We start from the raw sequence: 26,613 nt of genomic DNA, 5'->3' as shown, positions 1-26,613 counted from the left end.
GGAACCCAAGATTTTGAAGACATCTTTTTTCACTTCACGTTGCCACGTTTGTTAGCGATGGGTTTTTCTTCCTTCCTTTCCCTCCCTATCAGCACAGCTTCTTCAAAACTCCCTGAAGGATGCGAGCTCGCCCACCAAACCCACTGCCGCCTGCACTGGCCTGGGGTCGGGACCGCGATGACACCACCTCTCTAGTGGCAGCACTGTCACCCTCAGTCCCCCAGCGCTTCATCCTCCCCCTCTCCGAGGCCGGTGCAGGAGGTTTGGGTGCACAGCACCTCAAAGGACCCGGCCCTACCCGGGGAAAGAAAAGACCGAATGGCATGAAATATCCTCCCTTCGTGAAATACCCTCCTTCCCTCTCCCGCCCCTCCGCCACCTGACTGGTTTGTACCAAACTCTTGACATCTCTGCCTTTCCAATGGAAAACGATGCAATTAAAATAACAAAGAACGACAACAACGACAATAAAATAACGATAGGTTTGTTTTCAAAACAAACAGAACACCTTGCTTACGCCCACGTCTCTCGTGGAAAACTCTCTCAGCAAGTCTGAAGAAATAAAAACAAACAAATTCTCAGAGCTGTCCCCGGTAGGACCTGGTTCTGTGTGGCAGATATGGTAGAGAGACCGAAAAAGAAAATCCCAAAAGAAGAAGAACTCTGAAGGAACGTAACCCTATGCAACGGCCTAGAGCGTAGGCAGGTTAGTGAGTAATTGCTACATTTGTTTATGCTCTTTCAGACCCGCCCCCCCTCCCCCCTCCCCAACCCACAACATTATTAGGTAAAAACTGCAGGAATACCACACAAATGATAAAACTCAAGATGTGCAAATTGCAAGATTCTTTAAAGTCCATCTTTTTCAAAAACACTGGACAATGATTATTTTTTTTCCTCTTTCCTTTTTCCTTTCTCAATAGTTTCTATCATCTGTCAGCTCGCGTATGCCTTTAACTCTTCCTCAAGCATTAAAAGTTTAAAAAGTGCCTCCTATTAAGTAGTCCTTTGTGGACAATGACTGTCACATACTAGTTCAATAATTCACATTCATCCCTTTGAAAAAAAAACCACATTAAAAACTTTCAGCATCTCGCCTGTGAGAAAACTTTACATAGTTGCATGTAGTTACAGTGTTGAAGAGATTGGTTGGTTGGTTGGTTGGTTTGCTGCTGCTTTCCGAGCAGATTAAAGTGAGATACAGTACGTACTGAGTGTTAGACCAGGATGCTCAGTAATAAAGTGTGAACAGCATTTTAAGTGCTTAAAGACATTCTAGGTTCATCTTCAACAGCGGATTCCTGTGTCACACCGAAATTTGAGAGAGAGAAAAAAAACCAACAAAGAAAAAAGTGGCACCAGTTGTCCATAACCATGAACTAAAAACAGTACTAGAGTTAAGAGACAAAAAAAACCCAAAGATCTCCAACTGAACTGCAAAGGATGGATGCCTGTGATCTCAAAGGGGCAGCACGCGTCTAAACCTCGTGGAAGCAAATGTCGATGGCGTCACCCGCTCGGTTCGTCTGACGCCGCGCAGGGACAGGAGCGAGGCCCGAGCCGCCCGGCCAGGGGCCTCCCGCGCACAGCCACGCACGCGCCCACTCGCCCGTCCCCACGCAGCGAGTCCCGGGGCCTGGCTCCGGGCGGTGCCACTGCACTAGCGAGCGCAAAGGAAACGCTGGGGTGGCAGTTGCTTTAGGAATTCAAAATCAGTGCAGTCAGACCCCATGGGGGGAAAAATATATATATACATATACACACACACACATATATATATATATATATACTGTAGAGCCTTGAGTAAGAGTTGGCTTGTTGTTGAAAACGTCAGACTGTCCCGATCCTTTTCGGTAACACCCATGGGCTGTGTCCTCAGCATCCACCCGGGGCGAGGAAACCTCTTCAGCAACACACCACGGAGCCACAGTCCCCTCCTCGGGACTGACTGCACACACACACACACCCTCCCACTCAGCCACACACGCACGACACACACCTCTGCTACAGTTCCCTTCTCCTCACCTCCCCCCACCCACTCACCCCCCCAAAACAAACACCCCTGTAACGGGAACCGAAACAACAGAACAGCGAGGAAAAGAAAAGAGGATCACAGCTGGACCCTGTCCTACGCGAGGTGTTAGAAAACAGGAGCCATGACAACACATTCATTTCCACTAAGGGTGTGTGAAGCAGGTACTGCCCCTTCTGCAGCTCCCGATAAACCTAGTCACTGACAAACACTTGTGGAAAAACATATGCACCAGTCTCCTGCATAATACCAGCTGCAACTATAACAACAAGGTTATAACATAAACCTAAAATAAGATGATAACATGTAAATACTGGGTTATTTAGTCTACAGTACAGTAATCTGGATAAAAATGACAAGGGATAGCCTAATTTCCTTTTCCCCAAACAGCTTTCACTTCCCTACGTTGGATCGACCTTCAATGCAAATCTTAACCTCCTGAGGAATAAAAGAAGGCTTGGGAAGAGTCAAAGGTGGCTCCTCTTCTGATTTCTCTAGTTTCCGTGTTTCGGGGGCCGACCACCTCCTCTTCCTCGTTGCCGGGGGCTTGCTGGGTTCTGTTTTGGTGAGCAAAGGTGCTGCAGGCAATCCTATTTTGTCCGGAAACTTCAGTTCACCGTTCTCAGCTAACATCTGTGCACTTCCCTGATTAATCCCGTTTTCCTGCTCCGCATACCTGTGTCTACTTCCAGCTAGACTGTCGTTCTTTGAATGCTTCAGCAAGATACTAGCTGAGTCCATGGGCTGGCCCTTTTTAATAGAGCCGTTCTTCAGGTTCTTGAGCGTGAGCGATATGCAGACGTCCCCCACCGAGAGTTTGGAGCATGGCAAATCAAAGAGCTGGCTGGTTCTCTCGGGACAGCAGGATGACCAGCCTTGTCCAAATACAAAAAAAGGGTATTCTACCAAGACTTCCACGCTGACCTACAGGAAGAGAGGGGACAACAGAGAGAGGAAAAGAGAGGGAGAGAGAGGGGAGAGCGTGAGATCACCCGTGTGCCCTCAGGCAGGAGCCCGCCACGGGGCAGAGGGATAAAGCTGAAATGGCAAAAGCAGCACTGGGTTTCTGCAGGATCAGGACATCGACCACCAGGCTGCCTGTCCTCGTCACGTGGCTCTTAATGGTCTCTCTGAGCTCAGCATTTCTTACCACAAGCCCTCAGCAGGAGCCAGGCTTCACCCTTTCTCCATCCGCTGCAAGAGGCAAAACACCTTTGGCATCTGGCAAACTCCAGTGTGTACCAACAGCGTGTCGGCCACAGCTAGAGACGCTTTCCCACCAGAAGACAGCTCAAGTGAAGCGCTCAGTTCTGACACACCATTTCCTAAATGACCCCAGGAATGTCACCCTCACCTCTGGACACTTACCAGTGCTTGAAGCTGGCCTGATTTCCACGGGCAGGCCATGGGTACGTTACACAGTTGTAGCTGTAAGAGCAGCGAGCACAAACCTGCCTTCCCCCAGCAATCCTGCCACCAGCCCAGCTCCTGTTTTCCCACTGTGCCGTTCAGTTCACCTCCTGCACTCCTTCAGGAGAGGATCATCATACAATCATTTCAGCTGGAAGAGATTTGAGTCCAGCCTTTGTCCCAGCCCTATCAACCACTAGACCGTTTCCCTAGGTGCAACATCCACCCGCCTCTGAGACCCCTCCAGGGACGGTGACTCCAGCACCTCCCTGGGCAGCCCCTTCCAATGCCTGACAATCCTTGCAGCAAAGAAATTCCTCCGCATATTCTGAACTTCCCCTGGTGCAACTTGAGGCCATTTCCTCTTGTTCTATTGCTTGTTACTAGGGAGAACAGGCTGACCTTTGCCTCGCTACAGCTTCTTTTCAGGTAGTTTTCCTCTGCTTCCTGCACTGCATCTTTCTCCTCTGCTTCGCTCCACTTTACAGCCAGATCTGGTTATGAATCCTTCCTAATCATAGCTGCCATCACCAGGAGAACAGACCAGCAACGGGCATCCACTGCTCCTTCACCTTACAGGTGGGCCTTGAGGTCCCAATAAGATGAAGGGCCTGAACAGCAGCTTACCTCAGCAGGTGTCAGCAGCCCGGCGTTCAATGCGTTGGTGGGCGCAAACACTGGACGTGGGGTCGTGCAAAGCACAAGCCACAGGGCTGAAATGCCCCCAGCACACCACAACGAGGGCAGGAAATTCTGACCAATGCTTTTAAAAACATTGGCCCTTGTTTTTAACTGTGTGTAACATCAACGATGTCTGCACCTCAAAGGGGGTGGCTTATGCTGGAATCAGATATCCCCTGCTCTGCTCCCAAGGTCTCCGTGACCTCTGGAGCTCTTCTCAGGTGTGGGGCAGGATCTGTTCCGATGGTGTAAGCCCTATTTGGTGGGGGCTAGAGGGCAGGAGAATATCTGAATATAAGTGATCTCATTTGTTCACAGAATCCCAGAATGGTGGGGGTTGGAAGGGACCCTCAGAGCTCATCCAGCCCAAGCCCCTGCTGTAGGCAGCACCTTGTGCCATGGGGACTACTTGAGTGGGCATCTCCCCAGGGCTGCATCTAGCCCAGCTTTGGTGCATCATTATTATAACATATGGTGCCCAGGGCTTGAGGGTTAGGGGCTGCTGCTCCCACTGTTTCTCAAGAGAAGCCACCTCTGTCCAGCAGACCACTGGTTGCTGAGTTGGTCAGTGAGTTCTTACCTGCTGCACTCCCAAAAGTCAGTAACACACAGCCAAAGACACACCACAGCTCCGAGGAACAAGGGCTTGCAGCCCCTGTGCCCCGGGGACAAGGGAGATCACAGGAGGGGAAGGCTGTGAGGGATCTCCATCTGCAGCATCAAACCGAGTCAACATCTCTCCTTCTGTGTCTGTTATGATGCCAAAGACGATGAAAAGGAGAGTAGGGAGTAAAAGTAACAGGTTTGTGTGCGTGCAGAGATACAAAGGGAAAACTAAAGTAGACAATGGTCTAAAAACTCACACACTAAACTATTTGGGGCTACTAACTAGAAGCTCTAATGGGGCTTTTCCATCTCTAGCACCTATGATTCTGGTTTTTTTAAACAGCAGAATTAAGAACTGCTTTGTTCACCTTTCCTTTTTAAGCTCTACTTTAGGAAGGATTAGGACCTGAAACACAGGGATGAAAGCAAGCGTTTCAGGGAACTCATTCTGCATCTCCTGTGTGTTTCGACCTTAATATAAATGGAGGGGAATTAGTGGTTTCCGCTTGTTCCTGGCAGCAAGAGGAAGGACAGGTAATAATGATGGAAGTGTTGCTGCAATAGCAGCATGTGGAACTGCAAGGAGGTGCAGGTCTGTGGGTCTTTTTTTACAGGCTATTTGAATGCAGAGGAGGAACAACTACACTCTGGGTTCTGGTCCTGCTGATACTTACTTGACCTGTTCCTAACCCAGCATCCCTCCAGGGCCAAGGCCAGCTGTTTCACTGAAAAGGCAAGCAGCTTCAAGTGGGTTAATTTTCCTCCAGGCTTCCATATCTGGATGTGCCAAGCGTCTGGAAGTCGAGGAAAGGAAGAGGGCTGACCTCTGTGCCCAAGTGCTGTGCTGGGGAGAAGCAGCCAGAGGGTTGCAGCGGCACGACACAGCTGCACGCTGCTTCCCTATTTACAGTCCGGTTGTATACGCTCAGCTAAAACCAATCTCCTGCCTCTGTCCCTCAGCTGGTGAGGAAATCAGCTAATGTTTGCACAGAGATTGAAAATACAAAGTCATCAGTATTAGAATGACTTCCCAGAGATCCCTGGGAGGAGGAGGTAAGCGAGCCAGTGCTATTTTTGTATGGCACTTACTCTACAACTTCCACTCCCTTGGTAACACCATCCCAAAAGCTCCTTCCTTCCAGAAACATGCATTGCAACCAAAACTTCACTGCCACGAAATACTCTGTGAAGCCACACTGCACATGCAGATGACATCCCCACTGTACTCTGGAGCCGGGATACGCTGAAGTGCAGCAGCACCACAGTGCCACGGCTCAAAGCAGCCTGGCTGAACGCTGTTCCTTCCACGGGAACACTAAGTCTGCTTCACACAGGCAATTCCCTAATGAGTAATGACTGCTGCATGCCTGCTAATTAGGCTAAATGCTTCCTCACAGCCACGTCGGGCTGAGGAGGAGCTCACTGAGACTTCAAGCTTGTAGAAATGACCCCCCTTTCTCTCCTTCTCCCCATCGCCCCAGCCGAGGGAGAAGCGTCAGAGCTGTCCCTGCTATGCAGAGACACAGCTGATCCGGGAAGAGACCCAAGTCCTGGAATCTGCAGGAAACCTAAATTAAACCCCCGTATCTAATCATATCTCTCCGTGACTCGCTCTCCATTCTGGAAGCGTCCCCGGTGGGAAACAGAGCTGGGGGAGTATTTCGGTTGCGATGATGTCAGCCCGTTCCTGATAGGCTTCTCCAGAAGGTGACACTTTGGTGGGTGAGACCCGAGTGCCTGGCCCTGGATTCTTGCAGCCTCAGGCTCTGCCAGAGGATGGCACTCCACTCCCTGCAAAGGCCTCATCTGCCAACCACACACAAACGCTACCTGCTGATTTGTACCTCTGCTGCTACCTGGCTGCAGCGAGAGAAAGGAGAGCCAGATGAAAACTGCATAGATGGGAGACTTACTTTAGAAACCTCAGCATTCGAGGTACCAGGGCAAATCACAGACGCTGGTCCCCATCCAAGGACAGTTCCTCTAAACACAAAGCCCGATAGGAACCAAAATACAACAAGCAGTGGAGAAAAAGGTCATATCTTTACACTGAAAGCACCAGAGGCCCAACTTCTACCAGCTGTGCAGATCCACAACAGCACACAGGGAATCTGCACGTGTGACATGAGAAAGGGCATGTGTTATATACCTAGTGATGTACTCTGTGCTGGATTTTGGTACAAGTTGGGCAAGGACAGGCCACACACTGCTCTGACTGTGAGATTTTTTCTGTGTAATCTGCTCCTTGGTACTGTCACTTTCTGGTTTTCTTCTCCAAACTGTCAGCCTGAGGTGCTTTACTACATGTGTCCATGTCCAGCTCCTCTCTCCCTCTCTCTCATTGCAGTTCTCCAGCACTGACAGCACAGCAACATGTTTGCAGATGCTGCAGTTCGCAGCAAAAAGACTTTGCCACGAGATTATTTCAACTGAGCACCCCTAGGAAGCAAGATGCTATCTAGTACATCTCAACAGCTCCAGCCTCAACGCAGCACAACTGAAGTAGCTCAGAAAACGGCCAGCAGCAGGGTAACGCCGTGCGAACGGCGTGAACTCATCCTCCATCTAAAAATACCTTTGGAAAGTGAGAGCTTTTCTTCTGACAGTCAGAAGCACAGCCTGCCCAGACACCTAGTTGGTTTCTCTTTCCAAAGAGATGAACCCCCAGTTTATGTGGGCTGTGAGGTGTTTAAATCACCTGTGACCAAAGCCACGCTAAAACTCTCTAGTGTGTCTCAGTGACTTACGTGTGTGATGGAGCCGTTCCCAGGCAGATCCAAGTTTTCAAGCCATGGAAATTCACTGCCCTACCTATCTCTCAAGGGTTAGGATCTCAGTTGAATCTAACCTGAGCTCTCTGTGTGAGAGGTAAAAATCACCTATCAAAATGCAAACTAGACCCTCTCGTACTGCTTACACCGTTTTATAGCCAAACCACAGAACCATTGTGGTTGGAAAAGGCCTTTAAGATCAGAGTCCAACCCCTCACCTCACACTGCCAAGCCCACCACTGAACCATGTCCCTCAGCAACGTGACTTTGCAGTACCTCCAGGGACAGGGACTCCTCCACCTTCCTGGGCAGCCTGGGACAGTGTCTAGCAATGATCCTGGCGAGAAAGTTCTTCCTAATCTCCAATCTAAACCTCCCTTGGTGCAACTTGAGCCCGTTTCCTCTTGTCTTGTCATAACTGGAGAGAAGTCCAACCCTCACCTCACCACAACCTCCTTTCAAAGCCATAAAAACCCATCAAGATCACGTAATTCTTACTGTGGCTTCTCCAGCGATAAGACAGACCTGGTACGTATCCAAGATGGCTCCCCTGGCACAGCGAGGGGGATGATATTTGGACCAGAGTTGGTTCCATGGGCTGATGTGAGCAACGAAGAGCCAACCCCTCACAGACTCAAAGCAACGGGGATGTGCTGCACCCGGGGGGGGCCGTGGCACGCACCCCAGCCCAACTCCCCCTCCCCACCACGCCTTGCCATTACCTGTGCTCGATGCTCCCCGACTGCAAACTGTATGACGGCGATGCCTGGGCTATGGCTGTCTTCGATCCTCTCCACAGTGCTGGAGTCTATTTTCAGGTCGTTGCTGATTTCCGCGCTCTGGATGAAGTCTTCTGTTTTCAAGTCCTCGACTTTCTTCAGCTCCCCGTTGGCCAGCTGGATGATCGACCCCTTCATGAAGTAAGGGGGCAGGGTGGGGGGCGCGGCGGCGGGGGAGGCGATGGACTGCACCACGGGCAGGTGGATCTGCGCCTGCACCATGGCGGCCTGGTAGGCGGGCTGTGTGGTGAGGGGCTCCGCGCTGAAGTTCTCGCTCTTGGGGACGGCGGTGGTGACGAAGGTGTGAGGCACTGCTGCGAACTGAGGAGACGACGTGACGATGGCGGGCGCGACTCCCGACGGCTCCACGTCCGCGCTGCCGACGGGGATCAGCAGGGACTGCGCGCCGGGGATCACCAGGTGCTGCGGCAGGCTGCCGGGGTACCCGATGGCTTGCTGCTGGCCGCTCAGGTAGCCGATCACCGGCGGCTGGGGCCCGGCGTAGAAGGCCGTGGCTGGCAGCCCGACGGGGAGTTGCTCGGAGGCGCTGTGGGTGGTCTGAATGACGGTGTGAGGGGACAGCGTGGCCACCGCCTTCACCCCCTCGTGGGCCAGAGCCTGCTGCGGAGACAAGGCGTAGGAGCGGTGGGCCGGCTTCCCTAAGTGCAAGCTTCCCTTGTCGTTGAGGGCTGAGGGGGGCGTCTCGCGGCTGGTGGCCTGCTGCACCTCCATGTCTGCCGTGGGCGTGCCGCTGTTGGGGACCACCATGACGGAGGCTCGGACACCTGAGGAATCCCGCGCGCCGTACTCGGCGGGGCTTGAGTGGACCACCACGTGCCTGGTCTCGTAATGGTGGGGAGCTGGTTTATTGCCTGCTTTGACGAGGCCCATCTCGGCGGAGGGCGAAATGCCGTACCTCCGGCTCTTCTCTATCTCGCCGTTGAGTACCTCCTTGGCCTGCAGCGCCTGCAGCCGGCTGCTCTCGGGCTTCTTGGGGGGATCCCTAGTGACAAAATGGCCTCCCGAGTCCGAGTACTGCACCACCACTTGGGAGGAAGGGCCGAGCGTGAGGGTGTGCGGGATCACCGTCTGATGGGGGTGCAGGGGGACCGGGATGGTTGGAGGAGAGACGTTTCTGACGTTGCTCTGGGAAGAGCTGGAAATGTGGACGTACTGGTTCTGCTGGGTGGGTGGAGGAGACCCGGCGGCGATCAGCCCAGGCGTCCTGACCAGGTGCGGCTCAACCTTGTGTCCCTGCTGGCTTAGGCCGCTCATGCTGGCCAGCAACGTGGAATAAGCCTCCAGCTGGGAGCGCTGGGATGGAGTGGTCGCAACGGCCGTGGCCGCCGCCACGGTGCCGGTCGCAGAGTTGGCCGTCGGGGAAATCAGCTGCGAGGGGATGAAGCCGGTGTACGACGCACTGTACTGGGGCCCGACGAACTGGAAGGTGTGCTGCAGGTGCGTGTACTGCACGGGGGAAACGGGGGTCCCTGACTGGGAGAGGGCGGGCGAGTACACCGTGGGGAGAGTGGTGGAGGCCGGAACGGACCTGGGTGCGCTCGGCGGGGAATAGTCCGGCCCTGCAGACAGCGACTTGTGCAAACCCTGCTGCAAGCCCGCCTCCGGCGCTGAGGTGGCCGCGGGCCGGTGCCGGCCCCCCGGGCCGCCCTGGGGGGTGCCGGGGAGCCATGCTAGGTTATCCGCGCGGTGGTTGTCGTTCGGCAGGACCGGCTTCACCTCGGAAGGCAGGCTGGTGGCGGGGATTTCTCGCTTCTTCGGCGGCAGGCATTCATTGCTCCGCTCTTGGTTGGATTTCATCTTTCGCCGTCCCCCCTCCACTGTGCTGGCTTCACTGTCTGGCTGGCTCTGGTTTCAGTCTGATAAATGGAAAGTCACATTTGATTTCTCCAAGGGATCCAGTGACTTCATGAGGAATCATCTCCCCGTGAGCACAATCCTCCGACAGCTCCTCTGGATTCTGCAACGAGAGGGTGGGCAAGGGATGGGGGAGTCACATCGTCAGCGCTGAGGAATGACAACAAATGAGCAGATACCCCGAAACAGCAAGGGAGAAAAAGAAAAGCCTCTGGGGAGAAAACAAACCAAACAACAAAACTAATCAACAGTCAGGCAGTGCTGCTCTCATGTCACAGAACGGCAGGGGTTGGAAGGGACCTTTAGAGATCATCTGGTCCAACCCCATGTCAAGGAGCAGTTGACAGCAGCAAAAATCCTGGGCATGTCTCAGGCGAACAGTTAAAACTTCAGGCAGATCAGAAACTTTTTGGCCGTAACTTGCCACACTGAGCAGCAGTCACTTATTTCCCAAGGTTTGTCTTGTCCTTCCTCTGGGAAAACCCTCTGCGGTGTCCAGGCCGCTCTTCCAGCCTCTCCCTCCCCTGCTGTTGACAACGACGTTGTCCTCACCCTGCCGTGTCCTAAAAGGCACGGACCAGAGCGCAGCAGGGAGCCCCACAAAATATTTACGTTAGCAACAAGCAGCTATTAGTGGTGTGGAGGGAAGGTGGTGGGTCACTCCTGAAGCCTTGAACCCCAGAGTCACCTGTGGGGTGACTTCACGTCTCAGAGCAGATGGGACTGCGGAGGCAGCAGCTGCCCCTCTCCCCCCTCCCCACCACGGCTCCACACAGGCACACGTGCCCTTCATCTACCAGCCTGGTAACAAACCTCAGCCACATGATCTATTTACAGCAGCAGCCCAGAGCCAGAGATGGCTCCCAGCCAGGGATTTCAATGTGTGGGGTTTCTTTTCCCTGCCAGTGCTTTGAACTCCCTCTGTTACTGACAGCTCATGCCCAGGTGTCCGTCAGGGCTCTGTGCTGGGAGATGCTCCTCATTATGTGCAGGTCAGACACAGACAAGCACTGGCACCGTCTCCATCTCCAGAAGGATCCAACCCCTGTTTCTCTGTGGCTGACGGGCTGGGGAGGTGGCATGTACCACCCTCACGACCACAGCCACCCATCCATACGCTGAACAAACTCAGCCCTGGGGATGCCTCACCAAGATCACCTGGAAAAGCATGTTTGGGTTTCCTGATCTAAATAGAAACTCACAAACACATGATTTTGTGTCCGGCTAATTTTGCTACTGGAGCAAAACAGTTGCATTCTCTGCTCTGCATTGCTTAATTCGGTGTCTTCAGCCACATAAAGGCAACAAAGTCTTCCTACTTCTTCCTTTATATACTGCTGAGCAGCAGTGATGATACTTATGGCAAGTAGTGTTCCTTTGGGGGATTTCTTTCCCTGCTGCCTCGCTTCTAACGAACAATAAGCCTGATGTTTATATGCATATGTAGTACTTTGAAGACATACTAGACTAAGATTAAACCCATCTTTAAGAGCACTCTTTACATTGATGACCCTCCATGCTGCTGTAAGCCTGCAGGAAAAGTCCAAGCCTTCTAATGGTCTGGTAACAATCAGTCTTAAGTTAATTACTCTGATGTTTAAATATTTGATCAACAGCAATGAAACAGCAACAGCCACAGAGCTGGGGCTGGGAGGAGGGAGGAAGCACCAACATTTTGGGGTGGTCTTTGAGGCAAGAGCAGTTTCCCAGCTCAAGAGAGGGAACTTCTAGAGAGAGTCCAGCAGAGGGCTACAAAGATGATCAGGGGATTAGAACATCTCTGTGATGAGGAAAAGCTGCAAGCCTTAGGGCTGTTTAGCCTAGAGGAGACTGAGGGGGGACCTCATCAACACAAGTACCTAAAAGGTGGGTGTCAGGAGGATGGAGTGACATCTTTTTCTGTAGTGCCCAGTGACAGGACAAGGGGTGATAGACATAAGCTGGAACACAAAATGTTTCACAATTAAACACAAGGAGAAAGTCCTTTGGTGCTGAGGTGAGGGAGCCCTGGCCCAGGCTGCCCAGGGAGGTGTGGAGGCTCCTTCTCGGGAGGTTTCCAAACCCATCTGGACACGTTCCTGTGCCCCCTGAGCCAAGGGAATCTGCTTTAGCAGGGGTTTGGACTGGATGATCTCTAGAGGTCCCTTCCATGGTATGATTCTATGAGAGGGAGGGCAAAAGATCTCGGGGCAGCTTCAAAAGAGCAAGGGCCAGCAACGCCTGAGCAGTGGCTCAGCACCGCTACCCAGACCTGCCCCGACCCGCCGGCATCGCTGCCTCGGCACCGTGACCGCGGCCGGACGAGAGCAGCCAGGAGGCAGGGCCCTTGCTGTATCAGCACAGGCCTTCCTCCTCTTCCTAACAGTTGCTCAGTGTGTCCTGGCAACAGCTAAAATTATTATATTACACATGACTTACAGATTTTTAAGTCCAACTAAAAATAAAAGCGCCGAGCTCACATTTGCGCAGTCATCCTTGGTTAACTTTAGCTCACTGTAGCCTCCTGCCCCAGGGAGGGAGGCTTTGGCAGGTAAATCAGCAGCTTCCAGCTGAGGCAGTTGCCCAGGGACACCATGGGGGGAAGCCCACGGCACAGGGCACATGGTGCACCCTCTTTGCCATGGGGATCTCGCGCTGGGCTGGGAGACTGTCCTTCAATCTCTTGTGGAGATGGACGTGAGCTGCAAACTCAGAATGTAAACACGCTCCCCTGGGGAAAAGCTGGGAGCAGAGGGCTGGTCCCCGTGGGGCCAAACAGGGACAGTAGCTTTTGCTGTGATGGACAAATCAGGCTTCCCTAAAACTACTTGTTCCAAAAGCTCAAGGTGTCCGGATTCAGCTTCTCTGCACCAAAAATACTACTACGGAGCTGTGTGAAACCTGCTGGAGTTTCGCTCTGTGGGAGCTGAAGCACAGGTTTTGTTCTGCTAAAAAGCACTGAAGCACTGAGTTTTGGGGAGCCTCACAAAGTCAAAGCTAATACACCCTTCAAAAACTACCAAACACTAAATCTTTCAGGGCTTTTTTTGTGCGTGTAAATCTCTCACATGGCTGACTTCACCGTCGCCTGTAACAAAAGGGCTGCCCAAAATCTGGAGAGCACAGGAGGAATGAATAAGCTTAAGGGAGACAAGGGATGAAAGAGCTGTAACGTGGTGAAGACTGCCCCACTTTTCCAAGCCAAAGCACTTCACGGGGAGACTTTGAACTCTAGCAGACACGGGGCTGGATTTGCAAAAACGCAAACGTGCAGCATAAACCAGCCGACTTCCACTGCAAGAATGAAAAGCAAACCGCTACGTTTCGGCATAATTCAAGTTCCAGGAACAGTAAAAGATAAGGCAGGACTGATTTTGCTTGGGAAGCAACGAAAGGAAGACAACCCAGAGTGTTTCAAAGGCAAAGAGGTACAAGAGCTGGTTAAACTGTTGTTTGCTGGCTGTCCTAGAAAGACGAACGCCTGTCTTTTGCAGCCTGCTGCAGGGCTTGTTATTTGTGTGCCTGGGGTTCTGTTTTGATCCAGAGCATTTTTCTGACTCTTGAGGTTTCCTTTCTCTTTAACCTCAGAGCTGTCAATCACAGGTTGTGAGATACACAAGTGAGCAGCAAACACCAGGTGAGTATTTTGCTCCCGCTTTGTGTGCGCGTGTGTGTGTCACACGAGTGTGTGCGTGCGCGCACGCCTGTGTCATTATGGCTGGGAAGGTAAAGGGGACAAAGAGATCAGGGACAGCAGCTGGACTTTGGTATCTCTGGCAGCCAGTACACATGGAACATTGCTAAAGTGTCTGGACAGCCAGTGTCCGCTGGCAGCCTGCCCACACTCAAATTCCTGGAAAGGCTTAAGGCAGAAAAATAATCACTTGGAGGAGTCACCATCTGGGCTTGCTCCGGTCCCACAGGGATTGCTCACTGGAGCTCACGACGTGCATTTTTCATGCAAAACTCCAGCATCTCTCTGCAAGGCACTTCAAATCTCAGTACCTCTCCCCAAACAGTATTTTTTCCCTCTAATTATTTCATCACATAAATTCAAAACTCAGGAGAGGATACTGGATTATAGCTGGAAGGGCTGATCTCCTTTATTTACCCAGAGTTCACTGCAGCAGAGGTTAAAATCAGCAGCTCAGGCCTCCAAACAACCCACCGTCACACGCTGCATCCCACCACCCAGGCCTGAGGCGCTGGGTGCTGAGAAGTTGATACCAACCTCACAAACCAGGGCCAGACTTGCAAACCACATCAGCACCTGGCTATGCAAACGGAGGGACTTTCACTGGCACTTGTTGCAGTCCTGTGCTGTAGCTCATGACAGTTTTAGGTCTGTAAAAACACCTGCAAAAACCTGGTCCGTTGTTGTCCCCTCTGGTTCCTGAACATTTGGCAGTTGCAACAAGCTCACAGCGACGCGTGTCACCAGGAGCAAGGGCTGAGACCACTTGCTCCTTTGCCTTCCTGTACAGGGCAACTGTGGAGGCAACCATCAGCCTCCAACTTCAAGGATATTCAGACAACCACAGAATCTTAAGGGCTGGAAGGGACCCTCGAGAGATCATCCAGTCCAACCCCCCTGCCAGAGCAGGAGCACCTAGAGTAGGTCACACAGGAACTCATCCTGGTGGGTTTGGAATGTCTCCAGAGAAGGAGACTCCACAGCCCATCTGGGCAGCCCCTTCCAGTGCTCCCTCACCTCAACAGGGAACAAGTTTTTCCTTGTGTTTCTTTGGAACCTCTTGTGTTCCAGCTTGTACCTGTTGTCCCTTGTCTTATCACTGCCCATCACTGAGAACAGCCTGGCTTCATCCTCCTGACATCCACCCTTTAATGTATTTGTAAACATTGAGATCATCCCTCAGTCTCATCTTCTCCAAGCTACAGAGCCCCAGCTCCCTCAGCCGTCCATCATAAGGAAGATGCTCCACTCCCTGAATCATCTTTGTGGCCTTGAATATTCAATTGGAACCAGTCACTTATTGTCAAAACGCTCCTTTGATCCCAGACCTTAGTAACACACAAACTACTACGACCTTCCAACTTTCACCTTCTGCCTCCAGGTATGAGCTGGAAATTCTCACACTTCATTTGCAATGAAAAACCTGGGTCTCCCCTCTGTCCGACATCAGGTCAATATTCAGAGAGCATGCCAAAAGAAGTAATCCTTTGACTTTGACCCACCCAGCCGATCCAATCCCGACAGGATGAGCAGGTCATTTTGGGAGTGCTGGAAATCGGTGGGAAGGGACAGCTCTTCATCCCACCTCTCCCCTCCAAAGAGGTTGGCATCTGGCAGGAGCAGGTTTGGAGAGATGAGAAGACAGTCACATTGCAGAGGGCTCCGCAGCTGCATTCTGGCGCTCAGATCTATACACCAGCTTTCCCCCTCCCTGTGTTCTACACCCTGCTTGCTGCCAGCTACACATTCACAGTCGTAACCGCTACAGACTTCATTAGCCTTGCCATGCTCAGCTCAGCGCACGCCAACAATAGCTATAGGAGTTTACTGTCCAACCCGACCAATTTCACAGCTCTCTCTGGCAGATTTCCCAGGAGGGCCAACTGCAGAGATCCATTAATAAGAAACATGAAAGCCTCTAATAACATTTGAAACTCTCCTCCCAAAACAAAAAGATTCCCGATCAACACCGCATCTGCAAGACAGATTGTCCACTGCAGCGGCAGCTCTTATGATACTTCTGGGAATTTGCCACAGCAAATTGCCACAGGTTTCTGCAGAGCAAGCAGCTCCTCTGCACCTCCCCTCCTCTCCCTGGTCGCATCAGACAGCCTCTGGTGCAACATGAAATGCGATACACGCAAAGCTCAGCCAGCACATCACCGGACGCGACATGCCCAATGGCTTGACATTCCCATGAAACTTTATGATGCAAGTGCGTTGGTACCAGTGTTGAGAGAGGAAGACTTTAGGAGGGGAAGAATAGTATAAGATACACTTCACTCCAAGATACTCACAAATGCAAGCGATACAAATTGATTACTAGAAAGCTACTCCAGCAGTTAATTATCCATTCTTGCTACTTAGCCTCTGAATTTTGAGGATAAAGGGAAATGTGCAGGGGCTAAGCAGGGCATGTGCCACCCATAGGTACCTTTCCCTGCAGTTACACTGTATTTTGTGAGTTATTTTGTGAGTGTCAGGTGCTGGGGAGCTGCAAAGCAGCGACAGCCCCTCGCAGTGCCAGTGTTACTTTAGGGAACAGGCTGCCCAGAGGGGTTGTGGGGTCTCCTTCCTCGGAGGGCTTCAAGACCCACCTGGACATGTTCCTATGCGACCTGATCTAGGTGACCCTGCTTCTGCAGGGGGGTTGGACTAGATGATCTCTAAAGGTTCCTTCCAACCCCCACCATTCTAGGATTCTATGAATTAATGAAGAGCTGGAATGAACTCCCAGGAGTTTGCAGGTTTCTGCTGTCAGGTTATCTGTGTGCCATCAGCTGGTTCTACAACAGAAAGGATGCCTGTGTGTTCGACACCTCATGCCCTGCCCCTGACAGGCAGCACACGCACGGTGATGCAGCTACGCCCACGTCTTGTAGGGCTGCGGGGGCCATCACTCTGCTTTACAAACAGCAGATTTCTTACCATGATAATGGAGAAGGTTATTTGCTTTTCTCATTAACTTCTTTCGAGGCTCGAGGTCTCTAACTTTTCCCTGCAACCCACAAGACCAGAAACTTACAATTTTAGCTAGAAGTGGAATTTCCCCTTGCATCATGTGACACCACGGACTGGAGTTTTGTGAAACTGCATCAGGTAGCTAAAGACTAGTGATAAAAATGCAAGAGCTGACTAGCTAATTAAAAGTTTTGTTTGAGGGTGAAGTGCTGGACTCTCAAGCCCTCTACCCCCACAGAGGAGAGTGGAGGAGGGTTTAACTGCTAAGGGCCTGAGCCCTGGGGCAAAGCCATGTGAGTGTGCACCACGCATGGCTTTCAGTTGCACAGCCCAAAGTGCACCTCAGCTGACCCTAAGAGAAGCACCTCTGTTTGCAGCCACGGAAGAATGACCCAGGGCTGTCTGGGCCTGCGCTTTCAGCTCTGGCTGACTCTGAGCCACGTGGTCCCACAGGCAGTTGCCAATCCAGGTGTGATACTGGTGCACGTTTCAGCAGCACGACCTTTTACCACCGTGTTGTACTGAAGACTTTGCAACCTGACAGAGGTCTGCCAAACCCCAGCTCCTAAAGCCTTGAAGGTGGCTGTCCCAGCAGCATGAGGACCACTAACTCAAGATGCTTGGGATGGTAGCATCCTCCACCAGCCTGATACTGCGCAGCAACATCCTTTATTACCCCCATCCCCTAGAGGCACTTCTGCATCTTAAATGAGGGGACAGAGTTAATTTATAAACAACTGTAACACTCAAATTACTTTGTTGATGTTTTCCATTTGTCTAAAATGTGCCCAGCTACAATGGGAGCTGCCTACACAACTTTCCATTGAAGATTTCACCAGTGACTATAAACGTAGCGACACCCACTCGCCGCTCGTTTTAACTTGTGACAGAAACTGTCATGCCTGTATGAACACATTTGCACCGCAGATATGCCACACAGGTCTCCTTCCATGTGTCTGAAAGCGCTCACTAACACTCTCTCCTTTCTCAGCAAGAACGAATTAAAGAGATGCCTGGCTTTGGCTGCCAGGAGACACGAATAAGACCCCCACAGAAAGAAACTGGGGGATGTTTCACTCCTTTGAAGATCCAGCCAGTACCACCAGCAAGTAGCAGCCAACTCTGTTTTACAGATAAGCACAGGCACTCATGGGGAGGAATGTACCTTTAAGCCTGGCTGATAAGGGGACAGCTGAGATTGAGGCTTTAGAGGCAGATTTGGAAAGGTCAGCTGCACCCTTGATGCCTTTCCTTGGATGCTCTCCCTGCTGACTGCTTCTCTAGTAGATTCCACATGCTAGCAAATGAGGCTATCCTGTGAAATGCCAAACATGACCTGGTGTTAAATGCCCCTCAAAGGGACTCCCCACACCTTGCCTTCTCTCAGGCTTCATTCAGCAAAGCTTTCACTTGAAGCATTTCTGCGAGAGCCCTGGCTCACAGGCCCAGCACACACTGGGTGCCTGGCTGAATCAAGACCACTGACCATCACCACTGCCAGAGCTGAAATGCCAGCAGCAAACACTCCCCCAGCACCGCAGCAGGCTGACAGCGAGTTCAACACCCGCCTCCAGTCACCTCTCTGCTCTTTCTTTCGCTTTATTCCTTCTTCATCCAGGGTCAGCTCCATTTGGGTGCAGCACTGCCCACTCATCCTGCACAGGCCTTCAAACTGGCAATCCCAACACAGGCAACATCAGAGGGGTCAGGGCATGTGTGTATGTGTGTACATGGGCAAGAAAAAACCCCAAAGCCAGACCAATTGCATCTCCTCTCTCCACAAAACGCCTATCCTGCAGCCCACAGATCCAAGGGACTAGTTACTCATTCTGACTCAGCTTTGTGAGGACCCCCTCTCCTGCTCCAGGAGAAGCGTGGCAGGGAGATAAAATGGGCAGGGAGAGCCAAATCCATCACCAGCATCACTTGACTGAGGCCAGCGCAGCGGGGGTGATATTGCCCTGACTGTTCCATCTGACCAGGCAACGCAGAAAACAATTGCAAGCAAATGAAATAACGCAGGTTTATAGCAACATAGCAGGCTGCACAGTCACAGCCTCCAGTTACAATTAAAAAACCCCACCCATTTCAACTAAGAATGCAAAGCATCAGCGCTGCTCTCAAGCAGGGAACGCTGACAAATGAAGGCGGTGTGCTAACAGGCAGTGCCAGTACTACTCTTAATTTAAGCATGTGAGAAACAAAGGTATGTACCATCCAGGACTGCCAGAAAGAACTCGCTTTAAGTAGCACTCAGGAGGAACTGGAAGGGCTTAAAAATGACTTTTCTTACAAAAAACAGACACAAGAAAACCTTTTGCTCCCCTTCCCCAGACAACTGAGGAAAGGGACGAGAAAATAAAAGTCACACAGCTCCCATAAAGGTTATTTATATCGGAGTTTTGAACTCAGGAACTGAAAACATTCCTCCATTGGACATGTGGGTCCAGTGAATCACAGCTTGGAAATCCAAATGGATCTTTTGTACAAGCCACTGAGCCACGAGCATGCTTTCTGTGAAAGCCTCTTACCCATCTGCCACTGGGGATCCACGGCGCAGAGACAAGTGACTCCCCGACACCAGTGAAATGGACAAAAGGATCACCTGCAGCTGGTTCCCATGGAAGAGCAGAGCAATTATTGCAGCCCTCTCTCGTGGCTCACACCGAGCACAGCATGGAGCTGCAAAAGCGTTATGCAAGTCTAATGTGCTGCCAGATCTCCCGGAGCAGGCAGCAGCCAAGTCGCTCGCTCCCTCCCACCGTTGGCTCAGCTTCATTAACTTAATCAGGTATTCATTCATTCACTCACTCATTCAAAGAAATACAAAATTACACTGAACCTGGCAAATAGCCAATGCCAGGCACACGAGGAGCATGCTCACACCAGCCACGGCGCCGGGAGAAAAGGAGTAAGCTAACAGCCCCCATGCTTTGACAATCACAGAATCACACAATTTTGAGAGACCTGGAAAGCTCATCCAGTGCAACCCCCCTGCCAGAGCAGGACCACCTAGAGTAGGGCACACAGGAACTCATCCAGGTGGGTTTGGAATGTCTCCAGAGAAGGAGACTCCACAGCCCATCTGGGCAGCCCCTGCCAGTGCTCCCTCACCTCAACAGGGAAGAAATTCTTCCTTGTATTTCTGTGCAACCTCTTATGTTACAGCTTGTACCCATTGTCCCTTGCCCTATCACTGGCCATCACTGAGAACAGCCTAGCTCCATCCTCCTGTCACCCACCCTTTACATATTTGTAACCATTAATGAGATCACCCCTCAGTCTTCTCCAAGCTAAAGAGCCCCAGCTCCCTCAGCCTTTCATCACAAGGGAGATGTCCCACTTCCTTCACCATCTTGGTGGCCCTGTGCTGAACTCTCTCCAGCAGCTCCCTGTGCTTCTTGAACTGAGGGGCCCAGAAGGGCATTGATTTTGCATGCAGCCCCAGCACACACACACCTCTGCCACAGCCTCCCCAAAATCATGGAGAGCAGCCTTGTAAGTCAGCCCAGCCAACAGGTAGCAGAGAGAAACACTTCCCCCAAGCCATGAACTAATTAATGAATTTGCTTATTTAGGGGAAAACAAAAAGGGAATTGTGGCAGGATCAACTCAACTCACTTTCCTGCAAGGTTGCTACCCTTTGCTTTGCACATGCCACAAATGTTGTTCAGCTCAATACAGACAGAGGAGAACAAAGCAGAACAGAAGAACGAAGAAAGAGTGGAAGCACCACACAACCGATGTTAGGAGAAATCCACAATGGCAATCTCTGTTTGACCCCTGCATCTGTAAACACAAGACTTCTTACAGGCATGTGGCATTCAAGCATCAAATAACGAGCCCTCTCCCTTGCACAGCTCTTGTACTGCTTTTTCTTAGGCTTGACATGTAAGTTTGCAAAGAATGTTCTTTCTTCCCTCTAGCTGTCATCAGAATGACTTTCAGTGCATTTTGTTTCCCCAGCAAACTAGAAGAAAGCTGCTTTATGACTGTTCCTAAAAGCAGGCCTTAAGAGTCAGCTCTGGCTTTACTGTGGAGAATTTCAGTGAGCCAGGCTGGGCATTAAGGAAAGGGGAGAGGTGTCACCTTTCCCACAGTGGAAGCCAAGCAACAACATGAAAGGAGTCACCATCTCTCCCCCTTATCTCATTTTGCCTTGTGCAAAAAAACCCCACTGGATGTCAGGTGACTGAGCAAGTCCATAACATTCACATGGAAAAACAAAGCACTGAGACTATTTCAAAACAGTGTTTATAGTGCTATGACGAAAGCAAGACAGCCTGGTGCAAATCCTCAGCCACAGACCTGGCCCACGTGCCCCAAGAGCATCCACAATCCCCACCTTGCTCCGGTGACACAAATCAGATCTCACAATCCTCCAACTTCTGTTATGGAGAGCGTAAATCTTCCCTGTAGGAATTCCAACCACCTTTTCTCTAGCCAGTCTCCAAGTCACAGTTTCTCTTCAGACAAAACAACCCCACAAGCCAGATCTATGGCCACTGCCACAGACCACGATAGGAATGGCAAATCAGACAGGCTTTGATGAAAGGGCTCTACATGTAAGGCTAACAAAGAGCAGCTCAGATGCATTTAGCAAAAGCACGTGAAAGACCCCAAACCAACACCCACGACTCTGACCCTGACTCTTCCTCTGATCGTACCACAGAAGCCGATGGTTAACTCCTAGATCCCCTCTTGAATGTCTCTCTAAGTGGATGTACTAAAGAACATCTAAGCACCCAGTAGACCAGCAAACACACAGTTTCTGAGGAATCAGATCTTGCTATGTGTATGGGCAGCTCATCAGTGAGTGAACAGCGAAGTAGAAATCACTGACTAGCAAACAAAAATACTCGAGATGTTTTCACTCTAACAGAATCCAAAAAAGAGAGATTACAAGGTGTCTGAATGCAACAGGTTCCTTAATCCTTGGCCTTCTGCACTCCAGAGTGTGTAAGACATCAGCTAAGCAGCCTCAAAGTGCTCTACACTCAAGTCAGCCTCCCTCACCAGAAAGTCAATCTCGAGGCCTTTAAATTACCTAAGCACTTAGGCACAGTGTCTCTTTCATCACCTTTGTTATCGCTAACTCTGCTCTAAGTGGGGTCTGAAGCTTGGAGGTTCCTCCTTCTTTGCTTTGCCTCCCCTGTCTTGCATCCCTGATACAACTACTCCATTCAAGACATGATGCAAATCCTTCCTCCTCTGCCCATGCCTTGCTTCCCCTCTCCTGCCTGGAATAGTGGCTCAAGCCTTCTTCACAGTAGCAGCCTCCTTTCCTGGTGTCAGAGCAACAAACCAACCTGAGATTTGCCCTTCTGAGCCTCTCTTCTGCACACGGGAAAAGCCAGTGAGGTGTGATTTGACGCCAGAAGCAGCTATCTGAGTTCTGAAATAGGCTATTAGGACAGGAACATAAGGGAGTAGGTGAAGAAAATCAGACCAGGAACACTATGAACATTTTATCCCAACCAATCCAAACTTGGGCAGAGGTTCTAGTTTGGTTTAGATCAATAAACAGGGATGCAGTTTGAGTGACTCTGGTTCTTTATATGAATCATTTCACTTCTCCCTCTGAAAGAATCATTGAAAGAATGTGAGGTTTCATGATTCAAAGGCAGGAGAAGGAGCAGGCAGTACTTCAGCACTGTGAAATGAGGCTTGCGTGTCTAACCACACCACCAGCTCAGAGTTCACTTCTCACAAGTGTCAACTATATTTTCCCTCCCGCATTTCTGCGAGCCCCAGTTCTGTCTGTTGTCATCACTCATGGGATTTACCTAATCCCTAAAACAGTTCCAAGAAAAAGTCATCTTTTTTTTTTTTGCTGGAGAAACAGAATTGCTTCTCGAGCACACACTGAAAGATTCAGACTGTACATCTCCTTTATTGTAGCTCCATTCATCCACCCGGTGTTGACAGTGTAAATACAAATGATGACCATCACAAGATGCTGAACTGCAGTCCAATGTATTCAGTGGGATTTCTTAAAGAGATTTCCACTCGCTTTTGCTGTTTCTCTGCTCACATTCCTCACACTTCAGCATATTCAAGCAGCTGCCTGTTTATACAAACACAGCCTGAAACAGAAATGTTGATTCTCTTCTTCATCAAAGCTGATGGTTTTTAGCTGCATCCACTTGTTTGAACTAGAAAGTGGGGCAGAGGCAATCGAAAGTGAGTGGCTTGTTTAAAGTCTCTTACCTCAGGATGCAGCAAGGAAGGAGGACTTCACAATTTTCTAAGCACAGAAATTCACCTTTTGAGAGTTTTATTCTCAACACTAGTGGACCCCTCATGCTGACCTTTTGAATCATTACACCACGTTATGCACGGCGGGTACAACTTGCTGTGCAGATCCCTTCATGCACAAATAGGTGATGGTGCAGCTCTGGATTTGACTGGCACTCCTTGGACCCAGGCCAGCAAACCTGGCTCGTGCCTGCAGCATCCTCTCCTGACAAAGCTCTCTGTGAAGCCAGGGCAGCCTTTTGCACTGTGTTCCAGCGGGTACTACCTACGGGGCTTTGAACTGCTTGCTCCAGACTGGGGCTGAGGCAAGCCCTAGTGTGAAAGCTTGTTCTCTAACCAACCTCACTCACGACAGGATTTCAGCTTCCCTGTCAGCTAAAGACCTTCCAGAAGCACTCTAACTAAATGAGGGGAAGGGAAAGAGATGCAGCCTGGGATCCAAGTGCTCAAAACCTTTGTGCATTGCTCTTCAAATCAACGTTTAAGTGCTGTTCTCCTAGAGAAGAAAAGAGTTCAAATAGGTTCAGATCCTTCTTACTGCAAAGCAGGAACCAACAGGGAGACTTTCTTGGGCAAAGAAAGCTCCTGGGCGAGCCTGTTGCAAAAACTGCCTCATCTCACCAAGACATCTGCTCCAACCAGGACAAACAGGGAATGCTGTCAGTCAAAGCCTGCTCACAGAGACACCCTCTGTCTAATTGGTGAACTTCCAAGTGATAGTTGTGATACATCCCATCCCTCAGCCACGGGGACATTACCCACCATCCCCATTCCTATGGCAAAAAGGTTTTATTGACAGTGTAACTCTCCAGCATCTGACCTGTTTACCACTCCTCTCTGCCTGAGTTCTCCTTTCAAAGGCATGATGATTTTACATCTGTTAATCTGGTTTGGTTTCTTTTTTCATGTGGTGTTTGACTTTCTGATTCCTCATGGTAGATATGGAATATAATGCTCTTTCTCCTGTCTTTCCTCCTCCTTGGGTTTATGAATGAATGTGATGCTTTCTTAGATATGTGGAATAATTACTGCAATGGATGGATGACACATAATCTCTTTGGTACAACAGCTGTTAGAAAAACATGGAACAACCACGAGATCACAAAACCAGGGTGGTTAAAACAACACCATCGGTCACAAACTCATTCAGCTCCTGAGGAAGATGAACCTTTGTGACAATCCTCTGCAATAAGGCTAGTGTAACTAAAACTGAAACCAGCTACATGGTCACCATTGCCCTTGGGCTAAAATTAAAGTAAGAACTAATGGTTTCTAACAGGAGTGACAGGAATTTTCCAAGGAAAAATGACATTAGGAAATGCTTGTTTTCAAATCTAAACCTCTTGGGAAGCAAAACTGTTTGAATATATTGACAGGTGGGGAAAACTGCTGGAATTCCTTTTAAATATTTCCTCAGTTATATATATATATATTTAAAATACAAGTTCATTTGCTGGGCCCAAAATGAAGGTTTGTTTTAATCACTTGATTGGAGGTGCCATTTAAAAATGCAAGAGAAATTTAGCTTGACATGAAACTATCTTTTAGCTAGGACAGAAAGCTATAGGCTTTGCTGGACAGTTTTGTCAAACACCTTTACCTATTGCCTGATTTTAACTGTATCTCAGCTTTTCAAGTCTTCCTTCCATTCTAGAATGAGACATTTCTTTGAGATCTGGGAAATTCCCACGGGCAGAAATATCATTTCTTCTTAGCTCTGCTTTCTAATTAGATTAAACTCTTCCTTACTGGGGTGAGACCCACCCAAGCATTTTGAAACATTGCCAGGTTGACTACCCATGTATGTGAAAATTCACATTCTTGCTCTTGCCTGGCAAAAACCCATGATTTGTACTGGAAAAAAAGAGTCTTTCTTCTTCTGTGATGGCATCATTCAACTCGCTCCCCAAGGGTCCAATTCTGCCTGCAAAAATCTGTCCTTTTGGCTCAGACTGCTGCTGGAACAGCACAGTACCTTCTCTGATGTACAGCTGGGTTGAGATGGTAAAGAGAGGGAAAAGAAGAAAGAGAGGGAGGAGAACCACTGGCCTGTCTGCTGAATTGAGGTTGAAGGATCTGCAGCATTTCAGCAGAAGCCAGAGCTGCTGGTCCATCCCATTCCGTGCTGATGAAGGAGACAGGTCCTGCTATACATATGTTGCCTGAGCTGCTGCAAGCTGTGCGAAAGAGCAGGGGCACTGCACAATTTCCTGGCTGGTATGGTGAGGCTACCTTGGCTTTTTGTTGGTTGCAGAAGTGGGTTAATGAGGAGACCGAACTGCATTTTTCACAGGGGCTGTGCTGCTACAGCTTTGTCAGTGCACAACATCAGTTCCCTGGTGGGCTCCTTGCAAGGATGGGAATATGCTCATTACACCTATCCACTGCAAGTGCTGGAAGACTCTCAGAAATGACAGATTCCAGCAGGTGATTTTGACAGCTATGCTTTGTGACACCACTCAACACAACTGTGCTGAGACCCCTCCAGGGAGGAGCAACCTAACTAGTGACTCAAATGTATCACCCAGCTCAAGGTCTCCTTCATGGCTCCCACCGAGATCCACCATAGTTGCTACTCAAAAGTTTACAATGTGTGAGAGCCCAAGGGGAGCAAAAGCACTCTGAAAACACTGTAAGCCACAGCACAGCCACACTGCACCAGCACATAATGGCTCTTCCATGCAGTTGCCCTACCTACATCCATCAAAACCCCAGACATGTCACAGATAAAACTCCTAGCTGACAGAAAACCAACGAAAAACCACCTGCATATCACCCACTGCACATACCTAATGCTCCAATTAGGCTAGGTGCCTCCTTGCACAGCTTTACTTCATTTATGGAAACGTTTCCAGTGGAACAGGCAGACAAATCAGCCCTGGGATCACCAGCAGCAGCTGCTGCTTTCTGCACACAGCGCGTTGAGCAAATCAACAAGAGACAAGCTGCCGCTCGCATCGAAATCTCTGAGATGTGGATGACAACCCTGGTTAATTAAAAGACACAGGATCAGACTAGAGGAAAATTGTCACTCAGCAGCTTAGACTCAAAAGCAAGCTGGTCTGACAAGAAACCGCAGCTTTCCCAATTTGCAGCCCGTGGTCAAGTTGTGTTTCTACAGTTTGAGTCTAAAATTACTTCCCCCCACACTCTGTTCTTTTCTGAACTACTGTTTTAGCTTTTTTCCCCCTTCTTTATTCTCCTCATCATAGCATTTCTGTCATTCCTGCTTGCCTCAGTATCAGTTGAAACGCCACTATCACTAACAGCATGAGGCTGAGTCAGAACCGAGGTTGCGCGCTCACTCATTTCTGACTCTTGTACCAAAAGCCAAAAACCCACCCCAACTTACCACAGACTACATCCTCTCTCACTGATGCCCAAACAGCAGAACTGCACTAGCAGAGTCTTTCATGAAAAATGCATATGATTGCTATGAAGTGTTTATTGTGTTACTCTCTAAGTTTCGCTCTATCCTGCCTGTTCCCACCTCCCAACTTTAAGCCTATGGAAAACACACTGAGAAGGTTGGCAGGCTTATGTGGGCATTAATTCATCTGCAATATG

The 26,613-nt window shown here is 50.1% G+C and overlaps 1 protein-coding gene across 18 annotated transcripts in view; it reads right to left on the bottom strand.

Moving 5' to 3' along the window:
* Window positions 1–2,052: 2,052 nt before the first annotated feature.
* Window positions 2,053–26,613, bottom strand: part of ATXN1 (ataxin 1) — a 351,766-nt gene continuing 327,205 nt past the window's right edge. For all 18 annotated transcript variants that reach the window (XM_061994524.1, XM_061994533.1, XM_061994525.1 and 15 more), the window contains 2 exons: window positions 8,223–10,257; window positions 2,053–2,956 (listed from right to left, as the gene is read on the bottom strand). In XM_061994524.1, the coding sequence (XP_061850508.1) occupies window positions 2,426–2,956; window positions 8,223–10,097 (2,406 nt within the window). In that variant the 5' untranslated portion in view covers window positions 10,098–10,257 and the 3' untranslated portion in view covers window positions 2,053–2,425. The remainder of the gene's footprint in view (window positions 2,957–8,222; window positions 10,258–26,613) is intronic.

Source organism: Colius striatus, chromosome 4, assembly GCF_028858725.1.
Source record: "Colius striatus isolate bColStr4 chromosome 4, bColStr4.1.hap1, whole genome shotgun sequence".
NCBI classification, from domain to species: Eukaryota; Metazoa; Chordata; class Aves; order Coliiformes; family Coliidae; genus Colius; species Colius striatus.
This window is presented reverse-complemented; position numbering and strand designations above follow the sequence as displayed.